Below are 23,576 nucleotides of genomic sequence, written 5' to 3'. Positions count from 1 at the left end.
AGGGCATGAACAGGGAAAAGGGGGCACAAAGACATACTTTTCTTTCTTGTTCTCATTTAAAATATCTAGCTTTTAATAAATAATTATCTGACTCTTACACCCAAAGTTTTAATCTGATGTAAAATATATAGAAGTCCATTACTGTATATAGTAACTGTTAAGTCTAATATACCCTAGTAAGCTATACTACTTTTTCCTTTGGGAAGATACCATCTGTGAATTCTGCAATTCTGTTGAAGAAAGATGTTGAATCTATTTAATTATTCTTGAAAAATAATTTCTTTCTGTGCATTTTCCCCGTGCATCAAATTAAATTTGATTACATCGATTAAGCATCATGAGCTGGAGGGTGGGGGGTGGTTCCCTATTTTTTTTTTTTGCTGGGAGTTTGCAAGACAAGGTTATTTATTTCAGTGAAAAGCTACAAAGTAAGAGCCTCAAAAAAAAAAAGTTTCAGACTCAATGAAATAAAAATAGAAATGCTCTTTTTTTAAGTTGTAATAATGCAGTCTTCAGTATCCCACTTGTGGCAATTTCTGTCAAACATTTCATTTGCAGGGACCACATCCTCAGTTAGATTGACGGTGTTTCATGAAAGAGAGTGGCTCCTGGGCTGGGCAGATTCCCATGTACTAATGAGAGGCTTGAGAACTGAGACAAGGGGAGCAGGGTGGAGCACAAAAATGCAAAATAAACAGCCTATAGAGCAGGAAGGCATATGTACTCATGGAACTGAAAGGGAAGTGATGAGGTGTGGTCCCACCCTTGAAATTCAGATAAATTATCTCCAATTTGTTTATCTGGTGATACGTTTTTGCTGGTCATACTATTGCCTGAAAATCCAAGGAAATTAATTTGCTATCAGTAAATATGCTTGTGTCACACTAATTGCATGTCCACTTAACCATATATATACCAACCATGAAGCCTGAGGACAAACTTGCAAGTAAGATGAATAATTGTAATAGAGAAGAATCAGTTAAACTTGCTCTACATGTAGGGAAAAAATATGTGAAGGTGAACTCACATCTTCTTTTCCTTTGTGTTCTTCTTTCTTGTCATGGCAGAATGATTCCATCCAGCAGCAACGACTTCCTGGTGCGGGACCTCGCTGCTGGACGTAGCTATGATCTTTGTGTCCTGGCCGTGTTTGATGACGTCATCACATCGCTGACTGCAACTCGTCCTTTGGGCTGTCTGTCATTTACCACAGACACAGAGTTCAGCCAGTGCCAAGCATTGCACAGCCACTTCTTGGGTGGTACTATGATCATCATCATTGGAGGGATTATTGTTGCTTCTGTGCTTGTTTTTATTATCATCTTAATGATACGATACAAGGTTTACAGCCACCAAGGCACAGGCCATGGAAAAGCAGCCATCACTGCGACTGCGCCAAGACCGCAGAGCAATGGACAAGGAGGCAGTCAGGTCCAAGTCCTTCCTCGCTCTGCCTCAAAGATGACTGACAGTCATGACGACCAAGTCCTCGGACCATCCAGGGCAATGTCGCCTAGCAACACTCTGCGAGACACTGTCACGTTGGTCGAGGAGGAGAGCAGTGGACAGAGCCTAATGACAAGGACTGACTCGTCAGCAAACGAGGAGTTGCTCTCACCCACGAAGTCCCGCTTCTCCTCCAGGGTCGCCATTGAGATGAAAATTCGACCGCCATCTGTTGCCAAAGAGCCCACCTCTCCCAAAGAACTGGCAGGTATTAGAGAGCTAGTGGAAAAGACACAGACATAGCAAATTCAAGCAACTGAGCAGAGTTTAGAGAAAGTAAAAGTTGACAGAGTAGGAGTGGGGAAAACGTGGAAAGGAGGGACACAAAGAAATTCAGTCAAACAGGAAAAGCTGGTGGATGAGAAATTGACAATGTGAAATTTAAGGTGTAAAACTGAGCAAGATAATAATGAAAAGAAGAGCAGTGTGTGAATGAGAAAATGAGTACGAGAGATCTTTCAGTCTGTAGGGTTGCAGCAGCAGCTCAAGTTGTTTTTAAATCTCTTCTGTATGATTGCATATTCCTTTTTTCCAAAAAAATGAATGGAAAAAAAGTCTTGAATTAACCTTCCTATAGTGAACTGAAAACCTCCCCCATGCTCATTTATTTTTGTTTTCAGCTCTTTCCAAATGCCAGACTTCTTTTGTTGAACGCTCAGAAGGGATACATGCTGACTCAAAGTTTTTTAAATTTGTGAAGAAGATGAAGAATGATGCTGCAACCTTGTTGCCAAATTTGAGGGGTTTTTTTAGTTTCTGGAAAGCTTGGCTAGACAACAGATAATAACCAAATAAATCTTTATGTTTTTGTGTTAGAGGAGAGAGGTAATGCATGTGGTGGGAGTACCTGTCACACATTATTCCAGTTAACACCTCTCACATTAGAGCGCTGCAAACTATTAGTCTTTAAGCGCTCCAAGAAAGCCTGCTTGCCTTTAGAAATGACACATCCCAAGTGCTAAAGAGTGAAAAAGCTACTTAAGTACAAAAGAAAGGCTGTATGCACTGGCTTACATTTAATATCAAGCTGGAAAAAGCCCAAGTCACTTATAAAGTTAAATGTGACTTCAATAGCACTGAATGCTAGATCTGTTGGGGGGGGTTATATAAAAGTTTTGTGTTTTCCTTTTTGTAATAAACATTTATTACAGTGTTAAAGACCATAACACCACACACACATTTAAATACTGTATTGCAGAGAGAGAGAGGAGAAAGGGGGAGACCGTGCAACAGATCATTTTATGTGAATCCAAGAAATGTGTTTTACATCAGATTCATGACAAGTCTACTTGAAGAATCTCCAGGATTATCAGAGTCTGGCACACATGTGTTATATAGAAGTAATACACTATACATAATGCAGAAAGTAATCAATGCAGACACAGCTATTATTAATGAATGTAAAATTATATAAGACAACAACTTGTACTTGTCAAGCTTTTCATCTGGTGTAATAGGCATGCAAGCTCATGTGAGCAGCAAAAACACTCAGCAAAAGCTACAGCTAGGTTTATTCATACAGTACTTCATGATGATGTATAATTGAAAGTTTAAAACACACAATCAAAAAGAAGGAATATAAAACAAATAAATGTAAATAAATAAGGCTGGATTACCTTGGACAGTGGGGGAAAGATGAATGATTAAATATTTAAATGTGCTTGTTTGATCCATAGAAATAAGAAAAAGACATTTTGAAGATATGCATGATCCACATGACAGGTTGAAATTAAGCTTAGTCACGACCAATTTGCTGAACCGAAATTGGTTAAATCCTCAGAACCATTAGTACTACTTGAGCTTTAGGCTTCCATTTACTGTTTCTTTATCTCTGGGCTCTTTGGTCTAATCAACGATCGGCCTCTTGTGTCAGCTTGAAAATACTGTTTTTAGTTTTTACAGCAGTGGCCTTTGGCATGCCATCAGAAAATAGCTTTATTTGACAGCCTGAAAGAAATAGAACGATAGAGAGATAATTTGTCATTGTAATCATTTAATGAAGAGAGCAAATTATCCAAGTAGTGCAAAATACATGATTGCAATAGTGCACAAATCTGCTCGATTATAATTCTACTGTAGTTTTCTTAGCATGCAAGATACTGGTGGAAAATTGCTTTTACGTAACAGTCTTTGCCAGCTATTAGATAAAACCTTCTTTGTGTAATCAAGAGCACTTCCTTGTTCCAAACTTCTGAAACGACTTGCACATGTTCTCAGAGATTGCTTGAAACCGTCAATGGATCCCTCATAATATAAATCCAGAAAATCATGTGGATTTTTGGAGGGGAAGTAAAATTTCCCTGTACTAAGCCTACTCCAGTGCATTTCCCCTTTAACACTAATCCATTCAGGAAATGGGGGTTTCATTGGAATGAATAAATGAAGACATCATTTCACATGAGGGGCTTAAAGAGCTGAGTGGAAATACTTTATCAGCGGTTGATATGTCATTCAATTGGCCTCTGTGAATGAGCTGAAATGAGGTGTCATTGAGCCTCATGTTGATAGCAGGGAGGAAACGAGAGATCTGTGCAGAGTATAGGAGCTTAGCCAGCAAAGTGAGGGAGCGGTTTCACCTTCATCAACTTTGTCAGTTTGGTTGTCTCTCTTATATTAATACAACAATGTTAAATGTTGCTTTTATCAGAATTCATTGTGTCCAACATTAACAAAAAATGTACCATGGATATTAATTGGTTTTTGACATCGGACATTATAGTGCAAAAAATCTCGAGCCACCCACTTGTATTGCCAGGAAAATGGGAAATACATACATTACAACATACATTGAAATACTGTATATGAGGTAAAAAAAAAAAAAGTTTGCACAATTCTAACAAACATCAAACTCAATATGTGATATAACCACCTTTATTATTTAACACAGCCTGAACAGTCTTTTTATTTCTTTAAGGAATAGATCTCTCCAGGATTCTTGAATTTCTTGAATTTTCAGTTCGGTGGCATGTAATTAACTGGGACCATTTCTGAACACGCTTCAGTGAACAGTAGGTCTCAGGTCCTGTGTCAGGTCTTTGCTAGATTTCTTCCTATTTCTTAAGGACATGACTTTCTAATACACTTTTTTTATTCAGGCTTGCCACGTTTTTTGTCTGTTACTTGTTCCATTTTCTTAATTTGTTTAAAGGATACACTGCACAATGTGTTGATAGCACTTTTGAAATAACCTTGTTTGTGCAAAAAATATAATTTTATGCCGGCCTCTGACATATTTTGTGGATTTTAGTTAAATCCACAAAATGTGTCTCTCTGAAACAAATAATGTGCTTCCCATAATTATGAGTTCCTCTGAAAATGGTCAGGTAAAAGGATTGGATTGAAAGTTAGAGAAAAAGCATTCAATGTTCAAAGACCTTCAGAAAACCTGGAGAACTACTGGTTAACTTCACAACTTCACAGAAAGTCTGGATCTTTAGAAGCCAAATATGAAGAAATGAGGCTTTGCACAGCTGTGCACCGTACTGTACTCAAACACATTGTTTTAAGCTGCTTTAATTTTTTTTAATACTAATAAAGCTTTGACGACAACTTTACACATACAGTTCAGCAAGTGTGCCAGGAGGTTGATGGCCACATTGCGGTTGTAAAGTAGATGAGTTAGGCAGCGCTCATTAAAACTGGTTAGAATTTTGGGAATTGTGAAAGAAAAAAAAACCTTGAATTTTATTTTGTTGCACCATTGAGGTAACACCATATGGATAAACTCAAAAATCCCCCTATAGGCCTAATTAACCTTATCTCAACCTTATCTAACTGAAGTATGCCAGTCAGGGAAGCCTCCAAACAACATCCCAGACTAAAAGACATGCAAACAAACCAATTATTATTGTTTTTATTTTGACATTTTACCCAGGAGGAAAAAGTTACAGTTGGCCTTTTATGTTCTTTGTTTTCTTCCTTTGATTCCAGGATCATTGGCACTTTGAGGGAAACCTACAGTGAGGGATAATACCCATGTGTTTGTACAAAGGCTGTTGGAGTTTCTCAGGGTGTAACTGTGTCTGTGATGTGTTTCACTGGTTGCTGCATTGCAGAGAAAGGCAACATTGATCTGATCAGAGAGCCACAGTGAGTCAGAGAGCCTGAGGAACAGAGCAACTGACAGATACACAGGAAAACCCCATTAAATGCCCGCAGTTGTGAAAAAAATAAACATTTTTTCTTCATGGTAGTTTAATTCTTTAAGACTATTTGCTCTTATATATTCATAGGAATCGAATGCAGTATTTTATTTATTTATTAAACGGTTGAGAAGTCCCACTATTATGGCACAAAGACAAAATGTTCAGTGTTGGACTAAAAAAGACACACTTTTAAACATAACAAAGCTACTACTATCTGTGACAACTGTTAATAAAGCTAACCGAATGGGCTTTTCTGGTTGGGAGGCATTAAATGGAAAGATGTACTTACGAGATAGACGTGTTTTTTGAACATTAAAACAATAAACAATATTCTCATAGAAATGGTCAGTATATAAATATGTGACATGACTCCATAAATTAATAAAATGTAGGCACTTTCAACTTGAAAAATGTAAAACTATCACAGAATTTGAAAATGAATCAATGAAGAAATGCACATCAGAGATCATTTTAGCAGTCAAGTTGTCACCTTGCTTTTTAGCTCTATGATACAAGGATGCAGCATGTGGGTTCAGGATTAGAAGCAGCTCTTTAACCTGAATATTAAGTGGGGAATTTTCTGTCTGGATTAGTAGTAATTATATGCTTGACACAAACATATTATGATTATGTCAAGCAACGTATTATTAGTTCAATAACAGGCAAACAAACACTGAATGTGTGTGTGTGTTAGAGCACAAACACACAAAGACACACACATTGTTGGGAAAAAACAGATAAACCATTTCTTTTATGAGGTTAAGACTGAACATTTAGGTTAATTTAAGGACAAGACATCAGGTAACAAATGCAGTGTGCAGTGTTCTTACAAGAGATGGAAAAAAATTTGTGCATGTAAGCTCAGGGTCAGTCACCAAGTCCCTGCAGGTTTGTTCCTGCATTTGTGTGTGGTTATGTACAAGGTTTATCTGCCTTGAGCCAGTACATATGTTCCCACAAGGTTAGTCAGGATAGAAAAATACTTAAGCACAGCGCAAGGATGTGCGAGTCTGTGTGAAGTGCAAGTGTGTGTTCTCCCCGTGGCCCATCCATGACCCTGTAGCCTGTCTGTCCTCGGTGTATTTTAATCTATCATCACTCCTTTCACTGTCATCCCATATGCCCAGCCTCATTCTTCACTGCCGTCTGTCTCTCTGAATACATCTCTTGGAATCGGCCAGGCCTCTTCCCCTCCCGCTGTTCACAAGTGCTCCCACATGCTTTTCTCTCATCTTCTTTACCCGTTTTCCGACTGCCCTGACATTGTTGCTTGTTCTCTCTCTCTCTCCACTGAATAGATTTTTTTTTATTATTTCTTTTGCTGTTTAGCTGTATCTATATCAGTGTTTTTCCTCTGCTTCCTCTTTCTCTCTGTGTCCTTTCACTCATTCGCTGTTTTTGGCTCCGTTTCATTCTCCATTTCTCTCCCCCTCTCTCTGTCTGACTCTTGGACGCCTCCAGCAGCAGACGACAGGCGGCCTCGTAGTGTGGAATGGAGGGACTTTAACATCTGAAGGTCTCTCAGCCTCTCAAAGAGATTGCGCCACTACAACACACAGAGTAATGACTGCCACTTTAAATTTTAGCACTCCCTGGTTTTTGTTTTCTCCTGTAGCAAGCAGTTTCTTCCTTTCTCTTACCTGTGTCATTATTCTTAACTTGTCTTTCCCTACTGCAGCCTCACGTCTTTGCAGCATGCTGCAATCTGACCCTTTAGCAATTGCAGCTAAATAACAGCAACCACAATTGTGTTTCATTATCTAGTGATTTTGAGTACTGACATTTGAGAGATGTATCCTTGAAATTCCTGCCTCTGCTGTATTATAATGACTGAAAATAGCATCTTCAAATCATAAAAATACCTATAGTTACCTATAGTTACCTATAGTTACCTATAGTTAGTCCCTTAGATGACTGATTAGGGCGATTAAATGTGCCCCTGACAATTAGGGCACATTTAATTTAAATAGTGTTTTACTTAATTATCATTTTTAAAGTAAGTGTGTTTTGTTTACTGTTTATCATTTTTGAAATTCTGCTGCTTTTCAAAGACCTGTGTGGAAGTAAACTGAAAATGCTCTACATTTCTGGCTACTGGGCTAACTTGCCAGTTATTTGAAAAATCTGGTTGAGTAAAGTTATACCACATTTTTGGTTGTTTAGTTTTTTTTATTTTATTTCAACAATTCTGAGAAATTATAATTATATATATAATTATAGTTATAATTGGTTAATTGTTGACAGCTATGGGAATGTGCACAAATCTTGAGTCACCCCTTATTATTTAATGACCTTTACTTCCCTTAGTTTATGAAAAGTAAGGAAATTATTTGTTGTAACAATCGTTCTTGGCATTAATCTTAATCACTGGAAAGCCTGTGTATTTCCCCTAAATGATGGGACATTTGTAAGGAAAATGCATTTGCGGGTTGATCAGGAGAGTTGAGTTTGTGTGTTGCATCCATGAAAACTTGCCAGATCTTCTCTGACAATGCCAAACAGTGTATTCTGCTACTGACTCTTGTCTTGAGCTTCTGGTACACCAGATGGCTTATTGGTGTCTGATTACCAGCACTTGTGAGCATGGACCCTGCTACAACAGTATGGAATCTGCTCCAAGCATACTATTTGACTAATCTGGATAGGGCCCGTGCTATAGGTCAACTTTAAAACTTCAAGCTAATGTTCCACAAAACCAAGTTGCAGCTTTATTTGGAGTGAGCCCAAGTTAAATTCCCCAATTGAAGGGCAAGTTCCATAGAACTGGTGATTTCAGAGACAGGATGCAAAGTGGCTGTCCCAAAAAGAGGACACCAAAAGAAGACAATATCTCATCCTGTCAGCAGTTAAGAACTGTAGGCAGTCTTCTACAGAATCAAGATTTGCAGAACGATATGGCTGATGGTCTCTACCCAGACAATCCGGAACAGACGGCAAATTGAAATGGATCACAGGCTCGAAGTGTAGAGAAGAACCCTACAATGATTGCTCCACCAATAGGATAACAGCTTTTGGTGGAGGCAGTGTGATGGTGTTAGGTGGCATCTCCCTCACTGGAAAAACAATTGGAGGAAGTCTTAATTCAGAGAAAAATTATGCAACCAGTAGCAATCCCACATCTCCACAGTCTGGGATCGAACTCTGTCCTTCAAGATGACAGTGCTGCCTGCACTTCTGACTTCAACACTCTGGGATCTGTTTGGACATGCTGTTCCTGCTAGAATAACCAGCACAGCATAACCAGCACAGCCACAGTGGCTAACTTGGGATAAATACTGACTGAACAATCAGATGTGTGTCTGACCAAGCTGGTGAGCAGCATGAGAAGGAGGTACCAGGCTGTTGTGGCTGTTTATTGTTCATCCACATCCTGTTGATGCCCCTGTTTGTTAAACTGATAAATTGTTAAATTGCCAATATGTCTTGTTTCATCAGACCTGAGTCATCTCATCCAATAAAAGAAACATAGGTCAATAGTACAACAGTAGCTGTTTGGCGTAGAGAGGGAAAATTTGGAAAGATTTTTGTGTTTTCCTGTTTTTGGTGTATAATTTGGCATACTTAAGCCTTTTCTCCTTGCTTCTCTTCCGTAAGTTCTTCTTGACAATCACCCGTCCACTGAGACCATTTCTAAGAGGCTTCATAGTAGATGGATCAGCTACATAGCAAGATGCATTTTATCAAGGCGTGTGTTGGATCATTGTTGGATTTTCTTTTTCTTAAAGATATGACTTTTAGATGTCGTTAATCTGCTGTGCATAATCATCTTGTTAGCACAAAATACTATTTTATGCATGTCAACATGTGCAACCTTTGGCATTTTTTTATAGATTCCACCAATTCCACCAGTTTTCACTTTGCTAAGTTTTCTGTTATGTGTAGACACAATACTGGTTAATCCCTTTAGTTAGATACCTTTTTATGTTAGAATGTTTTATAGGTCAGTGTTAAGTCCTCTGAAAATGGTAACGTATAGGCACTGGACTGAAAATGAGAGGGAAAAGGGGCAATGTTCAAAGAAAAAGTTTGAATCACCTCCAGAAAGCCTGGAGAACTATTGTTCAAGACCACGTTAAAAAATTACAAGAAAGTCTGGCTACTTGGAAGCAAAATATAAAGAAATAATGGGTGGCTTAAGACTTTTGCATAGTACTGTATAACTATAGAGTGATTCTCAGGAAAAATAAGTCGTTGTCTTTCTCACTTTATGCTCCCTTCTTCCTTTCTTCCCGACATTCCTTTCATCTTGTTTCTGCTGTTTTGCTGAAACTGCTTCTATCCATTATTACGTCTCCTTTCTTTTCTGTTTTAAATTTATAACACCTTTGTCTGTCTGGTTGTGTTTCACCCCTCATACTGTTTTATGATCATCATATACTACCTTTTCCTCTCAAAGAGTGATGGAGGAGAAGAGGTGAGTGGAGTGCAGAATGATGGAGGAGAAAACTGTGGAGATATGCAGTGGTTGTGATGGATGAATACAGTCCAAGGCATTAAAAAGACTGTTCTTCATTATTAAACCGACACAATAAGCACTGGCTGTACATAAATGCTGTTATGAAATATTCTTGCTGACAGATACAGTTAAGAAATGCTCTCCCGACAAACAGACACATTACAAATAACACCTGCAGCAACATGCTGCCACAACAAGTACAACCTCATCACTCTGCCAGCTATTGCTCATCTTTGCTTTTTCTTGTCAGCAAACCCTCCTTACATGGGCATTTATTGTATCTCTCGACAAACAGCAGTTGCACCTTAAGATACAAAAGAACACAAGCTACACGCTTTTCATACTAATGTGTACATATTTGTTCTTAAGGGCCATTTTGATATGAAGACATTGCATCCTTTAACCTTTAGAAATACTAAAATGATCCAAACATGATTTGTAGCCTTGTCCTTTTCAAATGTCTGGCTCTAAGCCAGGTGTGATTTTAAAACAAAGACAGCAACAACATAACATTTGAACCTTCACTACCTATAAAAGTAGTTTATGTGTGTTTTACCCTAGGAGGTACTGTCAGAAATCTTTATCAGTAGTTTTTGTTCTTAAACTTTTAAGTTAAGGCAGCTAAAAAAGGATCTGCTGGTTCTAAATACCCATTTTTATACCTGCTCTTGATCTGATAGTATTTTGCTTTTTCCAAATCTTAATACTGTATACCCACGGTTCTATTTTCAAACCTTGTTTTCAATCTTCTTTTCTCTTAGAGCCCTGATGTTGTTGTGTGAAGACTGGACGCTGCCCACTGGGAAAAGCTGGTGAAACCACCTGAAGAATAAAGGCCCTATAGCTTATGTTCCTGTATCTCCTGTTCACTGTACCCATTAATTTGTCGCCATGAATATCACAGGGTTATAGACCTGTAGTCTTCGGTTGACATTCGAGTGCTTCTCCTGGTTCTCATTTCTGGATTGGACAACTGTGTCAAGGCCTGGTGCCTGCTTGGCTGCTGATTGGCCAGCTGGTGCAAGATCTGGCTGTCAGTGTGACATACCAATCAGTTTTCATGGAGGAGATTTGTTTTTACTTTATAGCCTCTGCACCAGTGTTGAAGCGGAGACGTATAAAGGGGCATATGGATATGTTTCAACATAAGAATGGACAAAGACTTCAACATGCATGGACAGAAAAGGCCGAACAGTGAGCAAGCAAGATGAATGCATAGACAATCACATTCAGCCTAGGAATACAATGTGTTAGACTGCATAAACAGGTAAAAAAAGAGTTTAAAAAAGCTTCTGGATGGGTCTGTTTTGGGCATGAACATATACAGCTTTCTTGGCTCAAGGTGGCTTGCCAGTGTTTATCCCCGTGGAATAAAATAATTCAATTAAATTGAACCAAGCAAAACTGTTCCTGGGCTAAACTGGAGATGGACATTAACTCACCAGACCCTGATTTTTTTTTTTTTAAATAAAAATGTTACCCTTGGAAAAAACAGTACATAGTAAAACTTGAACTGAATTGAAAAACCTGGACCCAACAGGACCTTAACTAGAACTGTACAGTGATCAGAGTTCTGATACTGATTAAACTGTACCAGATTACCAAGGACTGGTTTGGGTCTAGTGTGTGTATTCTGCAGCTCTGGCCTCTATGTCTTCTGCTTTCCACTGGACAGGTGAGGACCTGATGAACCCTTACCAACCTCCCTTACATCTCTCCTCGCCCCCTTAAACAGGTGAGTAATCTGCTAATTATCTTATTAACCCAGCCAAAGTGGGAGCCAAATGAGAAGTTCTTGAGCCCAAAGATCCAGGCTCATTAATTAGCGTGACATATGGTAGGCCACCAGTAGTCACCTTGGCCATCCACAGTCCTGCCCCTGAGTTTAAGACACACTTAGATTCTACAGTGTCTCCTCCTGTAGTGAGTAGTCTGTAACCTAATGAGGGCAATGCTTTAATGAGTGCCTATCTAATTGCTGTCACCTAGACAATTAGAGAGCTATCCTAGCTAAACGATCTGCTTTCCTAATACTCTCCTATGGCAATATCACAACAGGCGGCAGGAAATGCATCCCCATCCTTTTTGTCTCTTGGTCTTTTACTGTCTGAGTCACTCCTTATCTCATACACATCACTCCCTCTGTCCATCAGATCACTTTTTCCCTTCCCGCCTGAGCCTGTGATTGAATACTGGTGGAGAATATAATATGCTGCAGGAGGACATGGCTATGAGTAAACAGCACAGCCCCGGGGATGGTCTTTGCCTGTATGGGGGGAAAGGGGGGTCAATAATATCTGCTTAGTCAGTACAGACGCTGATGTCTGAAGCTTCAGAACTTATTCAGCGCTCAGCCTAAAAAGAGATCTTCACTTATAGATTGAATTTATCCTCTTATTAGAGGTAATCACAACAATATTTGTTTGTTGTTGTCGTTTTAGAAATCTTGTTCCAGACTTCATAAAGTGATGTTGATCTTTATTTGACAGAAATCTACAAAAGATAAAAAAGGCACAAAGGAAGTGCCCCTTTTATCTTAAATGGCTTTAAATGAAAAACAGCAGAGATTAGAATGGTCATGCAGCTTTAGCTGTTCTCATTGAAAGTATATCTTTCTCCACATAATTTGGCTTTCCCCCTGCCATGTAGTGTCAATGGCACCCACACTGTTTCAAATGAATTTTAATCAAATAGTAGATTTACTGTTCTCTGTTGGCCACAGATGGAAACACTGCTTTAATAACTTGCTTGTAAGAGATTCACAATTCTACAAAGAGCATTTTATCAACTAGACTTAATTTAACTGATCCAATTATTGTGTTTACACAAAAAATAGGAAATTTAAGGCCGTGGTGTAATTGCCATGAAATACAAACAGAATTATTTCCTCTCATAATTTGAGGGCATTTACCTTTGCGGTTAACAAACAATAATTTTCTTTAACAGCAGTTCTGTGTAGAGCACAATCTGATTAGTTGCTTTTGTAGTTGTGTTTGTGTAGGGAAATTAGCTCACTGTGAGGGATAGCTCTTGATATCATAAATATCATAAAATATGGAGAGAAATTGGCTTGATTGTGGGGAAACAGTGCAATAAATACACATAAAATGTTAAATGACCATCCATAGACTTGCCTGCTTAATAAAAATAAGACTTTTTTTCCTATTATAAGTAACTATAAGTAGCTTTGGGGGGTAATTTATCTTAAAATGAGGTAACAAGGGATCTGATATGAGTTGGGGAATAAGATACGAACAATAGAACAATAGAAAAGTTAAGAGTGTTGACGTTTTTTCTACGGTTTTCTAAAAACGTGCTTGTGTTTATCAGGGTTTTTTTTTTTTTTTTTTTTTGGGGGGGGGGGGGTCTGCTACAGTTTCCTACAGTAATTACTTAGTCCAGTTTAAGTTTATTTACATCAGAAACTAAATGTAGTTGCAGTTTGAACACAGGTTACGGATTCAGTAAGTAAAATAAAAACAAAAGAAATTTTTAAAAGGTAACAGACATGTAATTACTCCTCTATATAATGTTAAGGGGATGTAAAATGTAACAGGAAACGTGTGATTTCTGCTGTGTTTTGACTGGGCAGCACAACAAAGATGTTATTTTCTTCTGGTAAGTGATGGTTATGAGATGTTGCAGGGACAACCAGTAATGATGGTGTCTCCAGCTTAAATTTGCATTTCAATTACAAAGTGACACAGACACCTTCATTGTTCATTCAGTAATGGCACCAGCAATGAATCAATCAGTCAGTGTTCTTGGTCTGGCACACAAACACAAGAACCAAAGTGGCTGTTAAGAGTACTTCAATCACAGTTAACAGTTTTTATATACCTATGACCGTAGTAATTGTCTGTGTGCATCTATGTGAACTCGTGACGCCATGACCAGCACAAGTGTGATTGCAGAAGTGGTTTAGATATCACAAATTGTTTACACCAGTAAGCATCTCCTCTGACTATTGATGCTGATGATTGTCCGCAGAGAGAGAGAGAGAGAGAGAGAGAGAGAAACAAGACAAAACTGATAAGTGAACATTTCTCTTCTTTTATCTTCCAACTAGCCTTTAGCGCCTTTGGCTGAAGCTCTTTTTATTTTGTACATTCACATTAAATCTTTGCCAACTTGTTAGTGTGTGATGATCTACAGAAATTGATTCATTCCATTGTAATTGTTGCAATGACATAAAGGGTATTGATGTCATTCCAGCTTTTTTGAAAAGCCAAATGTTGCACACTAGCAACACTGACACTAGCAAACCCAGCTCTGATCATAATAATTAACAATTAGCAGGCTGTTATTAAACACAAAGTGATTGATTTTTGTAATGACCTCTTCAGACTGCACAGCATTATCGCAAAAGTGCATTGGTTGGTCTTTTGCATTGTTACATAATGCATAATGATTGATAACAAATTTATGTAATTCGTTAACTGACCTGTCAAACTGATTTATGACATTGTTTTTTCTCATGTGACAGGGGTTCACATAATCCTTAACAAGTTTAATGACCTCCGTTTGGTTTATCATCCTACATAAATATAGTGTTTATCCCTTCCACGACAAGATCGTTCATCTGGGGGAAGAAACAAAGAAAAAAACATTATCTTCACTAATAAAAATGACGGCCATTTTTTTTTACCTCCATTCTGTAAGTTGTTAAAGTGAATGACGGTTGCTAGATGCTGCACACACTAACGATGATGAATGACTGATGCAACTTTGTTATCTCCTCTTTCAGATTATTTATTGTTCTTTTCTGCAAATGAAAGACATTCCTTTATGTCTAAGGTTAAGCTTACGTAGCATGCTAAGATCCTATTTTTTTGCATTAATTATAATCTCTATGTGAGATTATAGAGATTATATAATCTCACAAAAAAAGGCATACTGATGTCAAAAATGGTAGAAAATCATCCTCATCAAAATCATTATATTTGATTTATTTGTACAAGTGAATGAGGTCTCTGTCAGTTACACTTACATATCTTGTAATATCTTGAACAGCTGTTCAAGATATTACAAAAGGAAAATATACAAAATGAATACAAAAAAAGTCTACGCTGTGAGCATGGAGTGTGTGTCTGTGTGTGTGTGTGTGTGTGTTACTGTGGTGTCTGATCCATAATGATATAAGTAGAGAATCCTACAAGAGCATGTCCTAACAGTGAGAGAAGCTCACATGTACCAGAGGGAGAATAATGTGAAAATGTAGGAAAGAAATGCTAACACCAGCAGGAAATGCGGGCTCCGTGAGATAATTCAAAATATCCATGCATGCTTTTCCACTATAGGCTAATGTGGTGTTCTGGTATACACAAGTGCTTCAGGCACGATTTTATCTTGCCAATAAGGCTTGTTGAACTGAACTGTTAGGTAGAAGAGTGAAATGAGAAGGAGAATCTGAGGATGATAAGAAGCTACGTAAATAAAGATTTTGTAGAGCAGAAGAGAGAAAAACAGTTTGAAAAAGAAGAGGAGAGAAGAGAAGATGTGAAGGCGATGGGCAGGAGTGAAATAGGAAGAGAACGAAAGGAGAAAGAATACACAGAAAACAGGAGAACAGCAAGTGGGATGTGTGGAGGATTATGCAGTGTCTATTGAGATACAGCTGTATTGTGCTATAAGGGTGTCTTTGGTTACTCAGAATGAAAAAAATGATAGTATGAATCACAGATGACAATGCATACACACAAAGCATGTTTATTTTTAAGCGTGTTTATTGTATGATGCCTCTTCTAGATGGCAAATGAAAGATCTTGTTGCAAGGCAGATGATGTGCACAGATGAACAAATGTGTGAACACGTGGACACACATTCAGCAAGACGAGATATTCCTATGGAAACGTCATGCCACGTGCAGTGGATATGTGCATCTATTTTAATGAGTACATTCTGAGCATGTGTTTCATTCTTTGTGTGATGTTATAACATGCATTTTCACTAACGTATGAGGCATATTATAGGTGTTTTCCCCCCAAGAAAACACTCATCTTTATTTTTCCTAGTTTTAATTGGGACAGTGTTTTTCTGTCACAAGTGCACCATGAGGAGATATTTTTGTGTTGGGCAAAATATAGTTTGCAATGAATTCCCCCTTCTTCTTTTTTTTTTAAAGATATTTTAGGTGAAGGGTTCACATTGCTATCAAATATGTGAAATCAAGGCCTGCAGAGGCGGAAGTAGAGAGATACATAAACAGTTAATAAGTGACGTCATACTCCAAAAAATTACATATATATCTTATAACTTTTCCCCCAATCACACATCTCTAGAGCTTGGTCAACAACCCCTTGGCAACCTCCAGCAGCTAGAGGAAAATGCATATTCCCTGACCTCAGTCACCCAACTAATAGATAGCCAGCAACCTAGTTGGTGACATCAAGAAGTTGTAGAAGGAGTCATTCGCAAATTATTGTTTTGGTCACTCTCAGATTGCTTTGGTCACCTGTAGTGTGAATGGAACAAGCCTAGTTGACTGCAAACAGTCCCTAGATAGATTGTTGGTGCATCTTCTCACACCTCTTTGCACCTAAAGTCAGTTTTCCAGCAACCACTTGCCAACCAGTTGGGGAATACACATTTTTCCCTATCAACCTTTGGTTGTCACCAAGGTTCATCACTTACAAGGACTTGGATGAAAGCTTGATAATTAAGTTCTGTGAGCCAAGAGTTTTACAATGGCACTTTTTTATTAAAAATATAAAACGCTGGATTCTTATGAGATTATTTATTGCATTTGAAGTGCTAAATAATGGGAAGGGCAGTATTGCTGCTGTCAGGTGACAATGAATTGGAGTAGCTCTAGAATATATCTTTGAAGGATCCCAAAAGTGAGAGTGGTGCTATCAGATGTCTTTCCACAAATTATAATATTTGATAAACTGTAATTTTAAACTGTAAAACTAGTAATAATTTAAGTGTTTAATGTGGTTAGAAATTTTAAATCTTCAAGAATTTCAATTTCTACTTCTATTTTTTATTTATTTATTTTTTTGCTTGTGCTTTTTCTATTTTGCTTTTTTGACTATTTTTAATGCCTAAATCCATATTGGTCATAATTCATAAGCTCTTTCTCAATAGAAGGATTAAAGCTCTGGAAGTATAGCTCTTTTCAGGAAGTTAAATAGAGAGTAAGCAATTGGGCTTATCTGACAGAACTGTAACCAAAATGGAAAAAAAAACATTTTGAAAGAACATGCAACATCACAGGTCTGTGTCAGTAAATTGGGATGAAAGATTGGCTTCAGCCCTTTTCCGAAGCTCATTGTGCTACAGTGTGTGGAGTGTAGACGCAAGGACCCAGATGCACAATAGAGAGGTTCAACAAAAATCAAGAATTAATGGCTAAAAAAAGTCTAATAAACAAACTCTAAAGGGTAACAAGCAGATATTCAAAAAACTGCCATAAACCAGGAAATGAACAAAACAACACAGAATAAACAGAAAATCTCACAAAGACAAAGAGGGAGACAGGACTACTTACACACTGAGGGCTGATGAGGGAATGACAGGAGGGGAATTACACAGAGGTGAAAGTAATTAACAACACAGAGTTAAAAGAAACTACAGATGACTAATGTTCTAATTTAGCACATCAGTCATTTACAGTGCGTTATCCGAGGGAAAATCACCAGTCAGCTTTTGTGAACTTGGATGATTTGTCTTTTTACTAATATTCACCTAAGGCGGTTAGACAGACATACTTAGAAATTTACAGATATTCAATTATATGTCCCAGTGAAGTACACCAGACCTCCACAGATTTCTAGCAGAGCTGGTGAATATGTTTAGATGAAGAAGTGAATGATGAAAAAAATATGTGTATTGCCCGATGAGACTTCAGAGGCTAAATACGTTTGCTCTCTTGCTTACTTACTCCCTGATGCCACCACCAACCAATCAAGCTGCAGCTTACATCTGTCCAGACTGATATACATAAATTAAAGCAAAATGCAATAAGTTGACACCAAACATTTGTAATAGCAATTCAGTATCTGAACAGCTTCCACACCCTCTGTTCCCAACAAATAATGGTAAAACAAATGTGTTCTTGCAGAAAATTAGAGTGTAGACTTGGTCTTTGTCCTTTTCAAATAGAAAATGAAAAATCATTAAAATGTGTTTTCTCACTCTGACTTCCTAATTCTGATCTGTTTACTCGTGAGTCAAAGTGAAGGTAAATGTGCCAGATGTGATAACATTTCCTCTCTGTGTTCCTGAGAGATTTGCAAGAACGAGACAGATGTGTCACGTTGACCTTGATCTTTAACTGGCAGCGCCTAATTATTTCTTTCTTGAGTCTAAGTCAACATTTGTACCAAATTCTGAAAAAATAAATACGTTTAATAATTCAGGGCATTCACCAGACATTTCATTCATGAGAACATTTGAATATAGCTGACCACCCAAATCCATATTCCCACTAGTGGCTGCTGTCAGGCCAACGTCAGCATTGGTTGGTTCATCATTTCTCTTAGCTTGGCTAACTGCCCGTTTGGCCAGTTGCCCGTATCTTCCTGACCTCTGGTTTTACATGCTGTGCCCTGCAGTTTCCTAGAGCATCTCTTTGTCAATTAAACCAAAAGAGTTGCAAGTTTTTAGTAGTATAGAAAATCAAATTTTTACATTTATAAATATATTAAGGTGATGCCAAGAAGAGGTCCTTCATTGACTATAACAACTATTCAGTTTTTTTTACCAATAATTCCATGACACGTGCAGGACAATGTTCCTGTTCAGAAATGGCTTAAAATAGGAGCCCACTCTAAGCATATGCCAGATGTGCTAGATAGAACGAGCCTAATCCATGGCCCCACCTTCAAACTCACAGAACCTGAAAGATCTACTGCCAGCACTCTATGAGACACCACGGGACATACCCAGAGGTCCTGTGTCCATTTTAATATCGCAGCTAACTGGTGCATGCGTCTTTCAGTTCAAAACTTTTGCATTTTAGCCTGTTGTATTCCTGGGAGCAGGGTCTGTGAGTAGCAAACTATTCCTCAGAAAACAAAATTAATCTTTCTGGGCCACGTTCAGTACTAAAATCATTTTTAGGACTGGGCTGCAGAATGTTAAAAGCCATTGTTTTTCTTGTTTTGTGTGTTTTTTTTTTCATGCACGCATCTGAGCACCAGCAGGATTTGTTATGCAAAAGAGATTGCTCTAAATGCTCCAGTGTCAGTTTGTGAAGGTCAGTAGCATAATCAGCCATTTAAAAGCATTGCTGTCAATTTGTGTCGACAGCCTACCACCACAATCACATCAAACCGAGTGATTTTTGGAATATGAATTTCAGAGCTAAAAATAAGGAAAGCAGTGATTTTACCTTCACCTGGTCCCCGCTTATAAATATTACTGTAGCGCTCAGCAATCGTGGCAGAGTTTCACCATTTATCGACAATAGCAACACTATTTAAATCTGCTGGATGGATTTGTTGGCAGTGGGCATTTTTTTGTTTTGTTTTTATCTGCCGTATACAGCACAACGCTGCACTCAGGACAGCTGAATAATCGTTAATTGGCACTGAGAGCCTGTGATTCGCATGTGGGAGCAGTGATTATATTTATAGCCATGTTAAAAATCAAACATGATAGCAAGTAAAACTGGCTGACATTTAGTGATACACGGACTTGTAAAAGTCAATCGTGTTTCATCAGAGGAACGTGTATGCACATGAGAGAGAGAGAGAGCACGACTGAGAGAGAGACAATCCCTGTAACAGCAGTAGCTGGAAAAAGGAAAGCGATAATTGAATGCTGCAAATTTGCTGCTCAGCATTACTTGATTACTTGATATAGAACATATAATTATATATGTCCTGTGTATAAAAAGAATCCTCTCTCCCGCCCTCTAGTAACGCACAAAAGCTGTACCTGTATTTCAGCAGCCACAGCTTTGTTTGATGTATGGTGCACCTTCAGGATACATTTGGGGGGAGTGGGTCGGGGTCAGAAACAAACTAATATGTTAGTGCTTTTCAGAAGGTTATAAAATGGCAACTCAAAACATAAAACACCTTGATCAATTTCCATACAATTAGCTACAGCTTTGCATTTTTCTTCCCGATAAATGAAATTCTGCATGGCTGTAATTGCTCTAGTACATAGAGTAAGATAAAGTATAGCGAATGCAGATTAATTGCTTTTCTATGACTATACTCACAGAAATTAGAAATTCAATACATTTTAATACAGTGTGACATTAATTAACTTAGTCCCCTAGTTGATAATTCAACTTTCATTTCAAGCATTTAAACACAGTAGTCAGGATAATGCATGCAATGTGTTTGTCTGAATGCAGAGTGACAATAAAAAAAAAAACAAGAGACCATCTGTGATGCTAACGAGCACCCGTGTTTGAAAATCTAATGTTACATACTAGAAAAACTGTTATACGCCTGATAAAGACGTTGATGGGGAGTTATCGGGGCAACCGGGCTTATGAATACCTGCAAAATGATTAAAACAGATCTTTGCAGTTGTTCCTGCAGCAGGAGGTGTCACTGAGGCTACGCACACGCATGCACGCACATTTGCTGTTGTGACAGGAATTCGGTGGTATAACCAGCATTTGCACATCTATCAACTAGACAGACTTTAAGTTAGAACCCTTGCATTTATCTTTTAGAAGAAAATAATTTGCTCATGCAGGCAGAAGAGAAACTCCCATCGTTAGATCGATTTCTTGTGCTTGTCTTAGGAAGGATAGGTGTGGATGGTGTTGGAGGGTGAGTCTTTCAGGTGTTCACAAAGAGCACAATATGGCCCTATTGGTGTGCACAGTAACTTATTTAGGTGTCTAACCTGTTGCTCGTTGCTTATGGCATTGTCACCCATGTGTCACCCAACCACCGGTCCAGTGGGTCACCCCTTTTCCATATTTATTTATGTATTTATTTTTAAGCATCACCATTAAATTGTCTCTTTTCTACACTCCAATCAATGAGCACCAGGTTCCCCCACATGGAATACTTACAGTGTGACCACTACTGTAATCATTTTAGCATGCTAACATTACAGTACTAATGAGGCCAGTTTTACAAAGAGTATGATGCCTTTGTTCACATTTTCTCAATAAATCTATAGTCATTTAATACTGTATTGCGCACGTATTCATTCTGTTTAAACAGGGGATTATGAGGCCCCATTATGTAATTTTGTAGCTGTTGTCAGATTAGGGGCTTTTGAAACGCACATTAATATTAAATAACTATTTTGCAGGTTTAACAGCTGTACAGTTGACAGCACAAAGTTGAGGTTTATCATTGTTATCACGTCAAACACTTGATTTTCCATGTGCTCTAGAGCACTGAAAGTGACAAAGCTGTCTAGCTTGGGGTGACTGTATTAACATTAACCTAGTTGCTAGTTTGTCTCTTTTTATGGGAACAAGGCACAACCAACCCATGCGGGATGCAGATGTGTTCTCACTGGGGCTGCACAGGAAATACCTCTTTTAAGTGCTCTCTTCAATTTGAAGTGTAATCGTCTGTGGATTTGGCTTGATCTCATCCGCAGAGATGTAACTGACAGAAGAAATGAAAAATAAAAAGTGGTCAAATCCCTGTGGCCTTTTAGAAAAAAAGTTTTTATACACAAACAAAAACACATTTCAGATATTTTGCCCCTGACACAATAAGAACAGCTGTTATTGAGATAAAAGGCACATTTCCTTTAGCTTCAGGCTAAAAATATGGCTGCTGTGCCTATCAGGTGGTAACAAAGCGTGTCTTGTGGTGAGGAAATAAGTAGGGCATTTTAAACCCTCATATATTTGAAATTTTAAAACAATTCTGGGTCTATATTCCAAACTAATTTCTTTCTCTTTTTGTCTTTCAGACCCAGTGACCAGAAGGAAAGCCCCATGTCTGAAGTCCAGAAAGACAAATTAATGGTTAAGAGAAAACAAGCCAAGTAGCAGGGTTCCAAATCATGAGTCATTATTGATATCATCCAAGATTTTTATCCGAAACATCATCAACCTTAACCTTCATCACAGAATAAGTTTACAAGAAAAAGAGTTCTGCACTACAAATCAGAATAGTTTAATGTGAAGAAAAATGCTGTACGACTGTATATTACTGCACAACTTACATTGCTAATAGGTCAGCTGTTATCATCTAGGCCTTGCACATCTCCATTATCTCTTTCCTTATTACCACAGTGGAGTGCATTTACGTGCACACGGCATGAGCGATAACAGGCCACATCTCACCTATTGTTCTATCTGTGAGGAGTTGCATCTTCGTGTGTCTGGCAGATATCCCTTTATATTAATCATCAGAATATTCCAAGTGCTTGTTACTAGCATCTCCCTTACCATTTTCGTGCTTTGACTCTGGTTTGTGTAAAAGGGATATGTGATATATACGGCATCACGGATATGCATTATTCATATCTGTGCATGGAATTGCACTCCCAGCCATTCCATAATGATTATCGTCATGATTACAGCTCCCTGCAGATCGGTAGAAGACCAGGAACTTGATGGAGACCCTCAAAACTTTTGACCTATTCCAGAAGCAACACACGCCCACGCCCCACCCAAAAAAATAAAAACACATTGTCTTCACTTTTTCCCTTCCTGTATTCCTCTCACTTTTTTCTTTGGGCTTTATCTTTTGTATGTGTACATAAAGCAATTTCAAATCTTATAGTTTTGTACATGTAATTTTTATGGTGTGTGGATATTTTCTAATAAAATTAAACAAAAATGGATGACCTTCTCCAGACTGGCCACTCTGAGTATTTGATTTTTTGGTTGATTGCTGTAGTTGTTAACTAAAACGAAAATGAACTTTAAAAAACAAAAACTAACATTTTTTAGCATGTAACTGACATTCGTTGTTTTCATTGCAGATAAATATTTTGGAAAAACATTTTTATACCTTTATACCTTTCACTCTGAAATGTGTTATATTATATTATAGTAAAGGTAAGTGACAGAGCAACAAACTGGGCGTACAGTTCAATAAAGTGGGACCTTAGTTCATCATCGTTATTCAGCATCAGTCTATCTCAGTATTGTTGGCTTGAGACTCCACAAGGAAACTTAACCTTCTTGATCTGCAAAGTGCTGCATGTGTAAAAAAAAACTCTGCTGGGGATAATGTTGCTATCCTCGTTCAAAAATACTGATTATGCAAAATTATATTAATTGGCCAGAATAACTGCCATTTTTTCACGTTTTCAAAAAAGGTTTTCACATATCAAACAACAATCTGAACCTAAATGAGAACCCAAGGGCATGCTGCACATCTGCACATATGATGCCATATTGTGATTTAAATCTATTTAGTAATATAATTTACAAAATGAACATCTACTGATTGAAACTATGAGATAATTAGGAAATATTCTGTTAGATTAAAAGTAAAATAAAGTGAGGATTAGAGTTACATCCTTTACATACAGACCCCTCATTTTTGACAGTACAGCCTTATTTTATTCAGTCTTAG

General features: G+C 37.9%; 1 protein-coding gene across 2 annotated transcripts in view; it reads left to right on the top strand.

The window, feature by feature from the left end:
- The window catches only part of zgc:172282 (leucine-rich repeat and fibronectin type III domain-containing protein 1-like protein), a 176,034-nt gene extending 153,190 nt beyond the window's left edge, over positions 1-22,844 (top strand). For both annotated transcript variants that reach the window (XM_006802055.2, XM_006802056.2), the window contains exons 9-11: positions 1,068-1,714; positions 10,869-11,842; positions 21,958-22,844. In XM_006802055.2, coding sequence (XP_006802118.1) covers positions 1,068-1,714; positions 10,869-10,876 — 655 coding nt within the window. In that variant the 3' untranslated portion in view covers positions 10,877-11,842; positions 21,958-22,844. The remainder of the gene's footprint in view (positions 1-1,067; positions 1,715-10,868; positions 11,843-21,957) is intronic.
- The last annotated feature ends 732 nt before the right edge of the window (positions 22,845-23,576 follow it).

This window comes from Neolamprologus brichardi, chromosome 14 (genome assembly GCF_056152115.1).
Source record: "Neolamprologus brichardi isolate AB-2024 chromosome 14, ASM5615211v1, whole genome shotgun sequence".
NCBI lineage: Eukaryota > Metazoa > Chordata > Actinopteri > Cichliformes > Cichlidae > Neolamprologus > Neolamprologus brichardi.
This window is presented reverse-complemented; position numbering and strand designations above follow the sequence as displayed.